General features: G+C 40.5%; 1 protein-coding gene across 1 annotated transcript in view; it reads left to right on the plus strand.

The window, feature by feature from the left end:
* The window catches only part of baz1b (bromodomain adjacent to zinc finger domain, 1B), a 93596-nt gene extending 82912 nt beyond the window's left edge, over positions 1 to 10684 (plus strand). Inside the window, exons 17-18 of the mRNA XM_041197558.1 lie at positions 2795 to 2901; positions 8554 to 10684. Coding sequence (XP_041053492.1) covers positions 2795 to 2901; positions 8554 to 9010 — 564 coding nt within the window. The 3' untranslated portion in view covers positions 9011 to 10684. The remainder of the gene's footprint in view (positions 1 to 2794; positions 2902 to 8553) is intronic.
* Positions 10685 to 10938: the final 254 nt, after the last annotated feature.

The following is a 10938-nucleotide window of genomic DNA, read 5'->3' on the forward strand; positions in this document are numbered from 1 at the left end:
AATCTCTGGTGATAGACTGTCCACCAATATCCATTACAAACCCACCGACTCCCACAGCTTGTCCTCACTTATCACCCCACCAGCCTCCGCATTCAAAGGATCATCCTCCGCCATTTCCGCCAACTCCAGCATGATGCCACTACCAAACACATCTTCCCTTCACCCCCCTTATCGGCATTCCGTAGGGATCGCTCCCTCCGGGACACCCTGGTCCACTCCTCCATCACCCCCTACTCCTCAACCCCCTCCTATGGCACAACCCCATGCCCATGCAAAAGATGCAACACCTGCCCCTTCACTTCCTCTCTCCTCACCGTCCAAGGACCCAAACACTCCTTTCAAGTGAAGCAGCATTTCACTTGCATTTCCCCCAACTTAGTCTACTGCATTCGTTGCTCCCAATGTGGTCTCCTCTACATTGGAGAGACCAAACGTAAACTGGGCGACCGCTTTGCAGAACACCTGCGGTCTGTCCGCAAAATGACCCAAACCTCCCTGTCGCTTGCCATTTTAACACTCCACCCTGCTCTCTTGCCCACATGTCTGTCCTTGGCTTGCTGCATTGTTCCAGTGAAGCCCAACGCAAACTGGAGGAACAACACCTCATCTTCCGACTAGGGACTTTACAGCCTTCCGGACTGAATATTGAATTCAACAACTTTAGGTCGTGAGCTCCCTCCCCCATCCCCACCCCCTTTCTGTTTCCCCCTTCTTTTTTTCCAATAAATTATAAAGATTTTCCTTTTCCCACCTATTTCCATTATATAAAAAAAAACCCACTAGAGCTATACCTTGAGTGCCCTACCATCCATTCTTAATTAGCACATTCGTTTAGATAATATCACCAACTTTAACTTTAACACCTATGTGTTCTATTGTACTATTGTCGTTGACATCTTTTGATGATCTGCTTCTATCACTGCTTGTTTGTCCCTACAACCACACCAACCCCCTCCACCTCTCTGTCTCTCTATCTCTCCGCCCCCCACACACACACCTTAAACCAGCTTATAATTCAGCTCTTTCCTGTACTCGAACTCAAGTTCTGTTGAAGGGTCATGAGGACTCGAAACGTCAACTCTTTTCTTCTCCGCCGATGCTGCCAGACCTGCTGAATTTTTCCAGGTAATTCTGTTTTTGTTTTGTATTTCCAGCATCCGCAGTTTTTTTGTTTTTATCTCTGTATTTAATACTCAGTCCTGCATCTTTATTGAAGCAAGTCTCTGTTATCACCACATCATGTGCCCATGTGCCTGTTTGCACCTGCAGCTCACCAGTGTACATGCACTGTGAACCTTGACCTCATGTAATACCTTACTATTTCTTTCTTTAGTTCTACCTGTCTCTTCCAATTCTTTGTGCACCTTTGTTTTTTTTCTAACACTACATCCTGGTTCCCATCCCCTCGCTAAATTAGTTTATGCCCTCTCCAACAGTATCCGACATTTTTCTCTCTTGTATCCAATCTTTCTCAGACACCATTTGCTGTCTGACTGCCTCTACTGATGCAGTTCTCTTTGTTCAAAAGCCGACTTAAAACAGCTTTTAATCACCCCACCCCAAGTGAATCCACCAACCTAACTTGGTGATGACTCCTGCTTAGTTCAAATGAATAGAGTTGATTGATGCAGCGTTAGTGAATGTTACTGATACTGGAATGTCAAACTATCATTGTCTCCGGCACACTGTTTCAACTGCCCCATTTGAAATTAATTGATACCAGTCTTGCTATTTTGAGAATTTGACTCCTTGAGACCAAGTTTATTCCAATGTTGCATTCATTGTCTGAAATCTTGCAATGTAAAAACAGTAGTGCAAGTTAGTGGAGATCAGTTCATGAAGAATTGAACAATAAAATTCAGTTCTTTCATGATCTCTGGCCAACGCATTAATCTTTGGAAGGAACATGTGAATAAATAATCCCTATTTCCCCAAAGTTAATAGAGATGTCAAGAATATTTGTTAGTTTTCACATTTCCTCCATTCTACCCATATCTGATACCTTTCCAGGATAACATTGAGACTTTACCTTGGTTTCGAACAACAGAGGAGCCAGTGTGGACATTCACAGTTCCTCACCTCATGTTTACATTTCCAGTCGTCATAAAATTTACTTACAACTTTTAAACTAATTTACAGCAATCTCAAATTATGTCCCTTTAGAGTCTTGCATTCAAAGGTCAACAGTCTCAGAAACTGAGCTTCACAGTGTATTCCACAGTTGTACCAAATACCGTCATGTGTATTTTACTCGTGGGATAGTCAAAGTTCGGCCATTACAAAGTGTAAAACCAAGGATTACAGTTGGTGAGCTGTGGTATTATATGAAATGTTAGTGATTGTGACCTGTATCAGTAGGAATATGATCTGTGATCATCTGTTCTCTCCAATTGCTCAGTGAGTTTAATCATTGAGTAGCCAAACGTGAGATAGCGGTGCAGGATTTAATTCTGTCTGTGCTGAGTTAACTGATCTCGTTTGAGGCAGAAGAAGTGATTCTGTAGTTGGCCTGAATAATCTTGGGCTAAGGAGAAAATGAACCACGGTTCCTGTCACTGATTACTAGCCAGTGACCCCTACTGAAAGAGTGCCATATGGATATGGGTGACGACAGGATCCGACACAACTGATATGCTTCCTGTAGAGATTAACACATGAATAATAGTGAGGTATCAGGAAAAGAAAAACAAAGTAAAATATGCTTTTTTGATTACTTGAATGATTTTTTTCTTTGTGGAAAAGGAAAATATTGAAACACAGTTGGATTCCTAATCACTGATTTCTTTACCTGTAGGTGCAACAAAGAACAAAATATAGGTCTCGGAGACTAAACCTGGAGCTGGCAAAGTGTGAAGAAATCCTGAACAAATTGATCAGATCCAGATATAGCTGGCCCTTCAGGTATGGAGAATAAAATTTGCCACTTTGAAGAATGATACCCAATCCTTGTGGGGGTCTTTATTCTTCATATGGAATGGGCAAATCAAATTGGCAAAAGCAGCTCAGAAACAAGTTCATGGCATGCATTTGAAGCAGTTTTCTAGAACAATATCTCAAAGAACACAGGGAGTTGTTTTAGGTGTAATATTGTGTAATGAGATAGGGTTAATTAATAATCTTATAGTTAAAAATTCTCTCAGAAAGCGTGATCATAATATGATAGAGTTTCATTTGAGTTTGAAATTCTCAAACTCAAACAAGGATTTTTAATTTAAACAAAGGCAGTGATATAGGTACGAGGGGAAAATTCACAAAGGTAAATTGGGAAATTAGATTAAAAGATTTGGTGGTCGAATGGTGAATGTTTAAGATGTAATTTGTAATTCTCAAATGTGCGTTCCATTGAGAAATAAAAATGTCACAGAAAAAGTGGTCCAACTGTGGCTAACTGGAGAAATTAAGGATAGTATTAAATTAAGAGAGGCTTATGCTGCCAGAAAGGGTAGCAGGTCTGAAGATTGAGGATTTAAAAAAAAAAACAGCAAAGGATGGTCAAAAAGTTGATAAGAGGGAGAAAATAGAGATTAAACCAGCAAGAAGTATAAAAATAGATTGTTAAAGCTTCAACAAGTAGATAAATAGAAAGGGAGTACCAAAAATAACCACGGGCTATGTAGAGGCAAAGACAGGAAAAATTATTGTAAGAGGAATAAGGAAATGGAAGAGATGTTAAGCAGCTATTTTGTCATCTTTGGTAGAAGACTTAAAGATAGCTGAAATTGTGAGGCACCAAAAGCCTAATGAGATTGAGCAACTTAAAGCAATAATATTAGAGAAGAAAATTGCTGGAAAAATTAATAGGACATTATGCCTACATCCTAGGATTTTAAAAGAGATGGCTGATCTGATTGTGGCCTCAACTCCACTTCCCTGTCTCCCTCTGTACCCTTTGACTCCCTTGTCAATCTATATAACTCAGCCTTAAAAATATTCAATGACCCTGCCTCCACTTTTCTTTGGGTAAGAGAGTTCCACAGAGTAATGACCCTCTTAATGAAAAAACCTCTCCTCACCTCCATCTTAAATGGGTGATCCCTTATTTTTAAGCTATATCCCCCTAGTTCTAGACTCCCCCACAATGACAAACATCCTTTCAGAATCCACCCTGTCAAGTCCCCTCAAGATCTTGTATGTTTCAATAAAATCACCCCTCATTCTTCTAAATTCTAATGGATACATACTCAACCTTTCCTCATAAGATAACCCCCTTCATCGTAGGAATCAGTCAAGTGAACTTCACTGAACTGCTTCTAATGCAATTATCGTCCATTCTTAAATAAGAACTCAAACTGTACGCAGTACTCCAAATGTGGTCTCACCAACACCTTTTTACAATTGTAGCAAAACTTTCCTACTTTTATATTCTATTCCCCTTGCAATAAATGATATTCCATTTGCTTTCCTAATCACTTACTGTACCTGCCTATTAACGTTGTGTGATTCATGTATCAGGACACCCATATCCCTCTGTACCACAGAGCTCTGCAATCTCTCTCCATTTAAGTAATATGCTGCTTTTCTATTCTTCCTGTCAAAGTGGACAAATTCACATTTTCCCCCATTATACTTCATCTGCCAAATGTTTGCCCACTCATTTAACCTGTCCATATCTCTGCAGATTCATGTCATCTTCACAACGTCCTCTCCTTCCTATCTTTTGTAATCAGCAAATTTAGAACCATACATTCAGCCCCCTTAATCCGAGTCATTGATATAGATTGTAAATAGTTGACAGCCCAGCACTGATCCCTGTGGCACTCCACATCTTGTCAACCCAAAAGTGACCCATTTATCCTTATTCCCTGCTTCCTGTTAGCTAACCAATCCTCTGTCCATACTAGCATGTTATCCTCAACCCCATAGACTCTTATTTTGTGTAGTAACCTTTGATGTGGCACTTCTGCCTTTTGGATCTACAGATTCCCCTTTATCCATGTTGCTTGTTACTTCCTCAAAGAACTCTAATAAATTAGTCAAACATGATTTCCCTTTCACAAAATTATATTGACTCTGCCTGATTGCATTATGATTTTTTATGTACCCTGTTATAACCTTGTTAATAATCATAGCATTTTCCCTATGACAGATGTCAGGCTAACTGGCCTATAATTTCATACTTTCTGTCTTCCGTCCTTTCTTCAATAGAGAAGTTACATTTGCTATTTTCTAACCTGATGGACCTTTTTAGAATCTAGGGTAGTTTGTAAAATTACTCCCAATGCATCTACTATTTCTGCAGCTACTTTTAAGAACCTCTGATGAAGTCCATCAGATCCTGGGGACTTGTCAGTCGTTATTTCTAATAACTTTCTCAATATCCTTTCCCTGGTGATTGTAATTGTTTTAGATTCCTCTCTCCCTTTCACCTCTTAATTTACAACTATTTCAGGGATGTTATTTTTGTCGTCTTCAGTGAAGGCAGGGCAAAACATCTGTTGAAGACTTCCACCATTTCCTTATTTCCCATGATTAATTCTCCAGACTCAGTCTAGAAGACCCACTCTTTTTTTTTAAATACTTATCAACACTCTTACTTTCTGTTTTTATATTTCTACCTAGTTTTCTCTCATACTCTCATTCTTTGTTGATTTTTAAATTTTGTCGATTTCTTCTGACCTACCACTAATCTTTTCAGAATTGTGCGCTTTTTCTTTAATTTGATATTATCTTTAACTTCCTTAGTTAGCAACGTATGGTGCATCCTTCTCCTAGAGTCTGTCTTTCTCACAGGAATTTATCTTTGCGGAGCCATTGCACCTCTACCCCTTAATCTAATTTCCTAGTTCACTTCAGCCTGGTCTTTCATCGTACCCTTGTGATGGCCTATTATTTAAGTTTAAAACATTAGTCTTAGACCCACTCTTCTCTGTCTCAAACTGAATGCAAAATTCTTTCATGTTATGATCACTGCTACGTAGAGGCTCCTTTACTATGAGGTCATTAATTAATCCTGCCTCTTTGCACGTTACCAGTCTAGAATAGCTTGCTCTCAGGTTGGCTCTACAACATGCTGCTTTAAGAAATGGCCCTGAAAACACTCTTATGAAGTCATCTTCCAGACCACCTTTGCCAAGCTGATTTGTCCAATCTATGTGTAGATTAAAATTACCCATGAATATTGTTGCAGCTTTCTTACAAGCCCCCATTATTTCCTCCTGTATACCAAGTCCTACAGTGTAATTACTTTTGAGGGACGATAAACTACCCCCACAGGTGGCTTCTTACCTTTGCTATTTCTTATCTCTATCCCGAACTAAAGGTCATCCCTCATTATTGTGCTAATTTCATCCCTAACTAACAGAGCTACCCCAACACCTTTTCCTAGCCTCCTTTCTTCCCACTATGTCAAATACCTTTCAGTATTTGGGTCCCCTGCTTGGTCACCTTGCACACCCAGTAATGGTTATCAGGTCATACATATTTACTTCTAATGAGTTGACAATTCATCTGTTTTGTTACGAATGCTATGGACATTCAGATACAGAGCCTTTAGTTCTGCCTTTACATTATTTTTGCAAACTCTGGCCTTACCTGCTGGTGTCATCTTAAGTCTGTACATTCTGTCCCCACCTGCCACGCCCTGATTATCATTACTCTTAATGTGACCTTGCTCTCTTGCCTTGCCCTTTCCCTTTAATTTACCACATCTTCCCTCATGAGATCCCCTGGCCCCGCTATTCCGTTTAAAGCCGCCTTTATCACCCTAGTTATATGACTTGCCAGAACGCTGGTCCCAACACAGCTCAAGTGAAGACTGTCCCAATGGTACAGCTCTTACTTTTTCCAGTACTAGTGCCAGTGCCCCATGAATCAAAACCCATTTCTTCCACACTAATTAATGCTTATGGCTCACGTAATACCTTTGAGGTTCTGCTTTTTAATTTAGCCCCTAGCTGCTCATACTTTCTAGACAGAACCTTTTTCCTAGTCCCATCTATATTGTTTGTACCCTTGTAGACCATGACAACTGGATCCTCCCCTCTCCCATTGCACGTTCCTCTTCAGCCCGGAGGAGATGTCCCGAACCTTGGCACCGGGCAGGCAACACTGTTTTCTGGACTCTTGCTCTTGGCTACAGAGAACTTGTCTATCCTAGTGACTATACTGTCCCCCACGACTGCTGTATTCCCCCTCCCGCTGCAACGCAATGTCTGAAGCTCAGCCTCTAGCTCATTGACTCTGAGCCAAAGTTCCTCGAGCCGCAGACACTTAACTGTATTTGCCTTGGATCGCGTTGGTGTGCACCAGCAACCACATACTGCAGCTGCAACACATTATCTGCCCAGCCATCTTTATTGTGTCTTAACTAACCAATTAATGAATTTTCTTAATTAAATGCCTGTAGCCTTGCTTGTGCTTATATTTTTATTATTTCAATTTATTTGTTCTATTTGCCCAGATTGAAATTCTCTAGTTTAAGTAAGATAAATAGGAAATACTCATCAGCCAATTTCTTAACTGCTTCCCTGCGATGCCCCACTTGAATTTTTGTTCCTGAACGTGGGCTCTGAGCATATGGACTAGTTACAGGCTAGCTCTTTGCAGTCCCGATGTCTCACTCTGCTCTCGCGCTTTGCAGCCCCGAAGTCGCGTTCTCGCCCTTTGGGGGCCCAGAAGTTGCGCCTCATGCCCTTTGGGGCCCCAGAAGCCGCGCTCTGTGGTATCTTTGTTGTGCTATAGCCTCAGGGTAAGGGTTCAGCCATTTAGGACTGAGACAAGTGGCAATCTCTTTATGCAAAGATTTGTGATAATTTGGACTTCTCTATCCCAGAGGAATGTGGATGCTCAGTCATCGAGTATATTCAAGACTGAGGATTGATATATTTTTTGGGGGGAGTGCTCAAGGGATGTTAGAGATAAGATGGAAAAATGGAATTGAGTTAGAAGATTAGCCATGACCCTCTTGATGACAGAGCAAGCTCAAGGGGACATATGGCCTGCTCCTATTTCTAATAGTTAAGAATAGTCTTAATGTTTGTGAGCTAAGCTGTCTATATAATAGTTGGGTGCTATGGTTGGTCACTGCACCTCTATGCCAGGAGGTGAAAAGTTCCCTGATTTTGATTATTCTGTGACTCTCTTGCTGGAGAGTGATTGAACTTAGATTTTTACAGAGGGCAAGATCAAGTTTGGCTATGATGCCCTTTGTAATTAAACATGGACTACTTGGGTAGAACACTAGAAGACTGCTGACACCTGTGAATTGTGTCCTGGCAAGAGTCAGTGTGCTTAGGAGGTACCTTAAGCTACATTTACTCTTAAAACGAGCAAGCTTTGCTTTCTAACCACACGCTTGTTACCAGGCCCAATTTGCCAAAGAAGTCTACACTCAAGATGGTAGCAAGTGACTAGGTTGCATTGTGTCAGTTCCAGTAGTTACAATGATAAAAATATGGTTGAGCAAAGGGGTGGCAATTCCAGAGAATTGTAATCTATTGTATGATCAGTCCAACATAGAATTTACACTGAAACTAAGTGAATTTGATGTAACTAGTAGTCATCCTTTTTTATTATGGAGCTAAAGTTTATAAATTGCCCTTTCCTCTTTTCCAGAGAGCCTGTGACAACTGATGAAGCAGAAGATTATTTTGAAATAATCACTAAACCTATGGACTTGCAGACCATGCAGAGCAAATGTTTGTGCAGCACCTACAAAACTATTGAAGAATTTCTTGAGGACATTAAACTGGTGTTTAACAACGCAGAACTGTATAATCAAGAGGGTAGCCAGGTCCTTACCTGTGTGGAAAAAACAGAACGTTGTTTCATTGACATGTTGCGAAAACATCTTCCCAACCACAGCTACAAACGAGGCAAACCACGAAAGAGTATCCAGAAGCGGAAAAGACTGGTGCAAGTAGAGCTAGAGGAGCAGGAGGAGGAGGAGGATGAAGAGGTGGTGGTGGAAGAGGAGGAGGAGGAGGAGGAAGACGACGATGATGATGAGTATGATGACAGTGAGGCAGAATCAAGTGAACATTCCATCCCACCGCGCAAGCGCCGGAAGTGAATTGGGTCTGAATAATGGATGTAGTAATTATTTTGAAAACTGCAGACACATTTGTACTTTAAATGTTTACGTTGACTGATTTAAAATACTGGATCAAATACAAAGCTTCAACCTTACCTGGACATTTTCATAGGAATATAAAAGGGTTGAAATCAAAAGCTCTTGCAGATTTTTAAAAAAAATCTCTTGTTGGGTTGGGAGAGCCTGTGGGACTGGCGGCTGAAAGTTCGTTATGTTAAAAATGGTTGTGAAATTAAGATCACAGGCTAGGAGCTCTGTAATTCTGATTTTATCACCGCAGTGCAGAACTTTCACAAACATTTCTGTCCCTTGGTATCAGCTTTCAGCGTAGACTCTTTCTTATTTGTTCATCTTTGCTGTAGAGATGATCAATACAGAGAATTAGACAGGCCCCTAGATGGTCAGCCCTTGGCCCATTCTAATGATGCTGATTTGCTGGAGAGAGTGTACAATGAATGGAAATTCCAGCTGATTTGCAGGCCAAGGCATTTCACAGACAGTGCCAGATGACACACACATTGCATCACCAGCATCTGTTTTATCCAGCTGTGTTTTTGATTTGACCATATGATTGAATATGTGCAAAATGATCTCGCATTAATCACAACAATATTGTAAATGTACAGTTGTGCTTTATTATAATAGAGGTCCTTCCAGCCACTTTGGGGAGAATCCTTGCCCTCAAATGTTTTGCCATCTGAAGCAGTCAATTGAGTTTTTCATATGAACCATCAGCCATCTTGGTAATCTATGTCACCTGTGTGATTGACTGTGGTCTATAACATGTCTGATCTGGCGGGAGATATTTAGTTCTGAGTCAACTGACTTTCAAAACTGAAGTGTGATCAGTTCTGACTGCAATGAGCAATGGTGGCTGGTTTACACTCTGTCGTTAAATCTACCCTGGATTATCTGAGGGTCCAACCAAATGGATACTTAATCCATTGTACATTGGGTGTCTCTAGTTACTGACAAAAAAAAATCTACTTCGCCCCACAACCTAATTGGTTCAGGGTAACAGCACCCAGGCTTAATAAAGATGTTCTACCACGTCTCATGCTTGTTGGCTGCCAACAATTCTGCATTTGACATGTAAGGTTCTCATTTGGTCTGCCCATTCCTCTTGACCAAATAGTTCTCATGAGACACCATTGGACTTTTAAACTGAAAAATTGTAAAATACTCCTTTTTTGTGCGGAGGTTTGTACAGCGCATACAGATATGTAGATCTAACCGGATTAAGATTCTTGTGCTTCAAGTTGTCAGAAAAAAATTACGTGGCACAACTTGAATTTGTTTCCATCTGCCTCTTTGTTACTGTAGTTTGTATAAATAACTCTTATTATTTGAGTATTTGTGAGCAGCAAGTCCTTTAAAGTCCTTTTCACATATGCCGTTTTTTCTTGGGAGGGAGGGGGAAGGAAAGCACTGATCTAAAATTTTCTTTCTTTTTATGTGGGGTTCCCCCTCTTTCCATTGGCATTTTATCACCTTCCCAGTCACTCTCAGTTGTGTAGGTAAGTGATGTAGAATAAAACAGTGAAATTTTGACATTGTATATTTTCCCAAGTGTCTGTGGTAGTTGTTTGGGGAGGGCTATGCTTGTATTAAAAACATTTTTGGACTTTTAAATAAAAGCAATTATGTTTAAAACTTTGCAAAAAAAAGGGTTATCTGTTCCCTATAATATTGTCGAGTATTCATTTCGGTGCTTGGACAATTTTTTAATGAGTCGCTGGCCGAAAACAGGAGCTGTTTTTGTTGACGGATTTGAATATCGTCTGGCTTTTCTAGATAAGCTCAAGACAGATGGAGTCAATCTTGCAGTGTACCTCTGTGTGACTGCTTCTGTCGTTAAATATATCTCTGGTGAGTTTTCTAGGCTTGCTTACTCACTGCCTGGGCTC

This window comes from Carcharodon carcharias, chromosome 10, assembly GCF_017639515.1.
Source record: "Carcharodon carcharias isolate sCarCar2 chromosome 10, sCarCar2.pri, whole genome shotgun sequence".
Classification (NCBI taxonomy): domain Eukaryota; kingdom Metazoa; phylum Chordata; class Chondrichthyes; order Lamniformes; family Lamnidae; genus Carcharodon; species Carcharodon carcharias.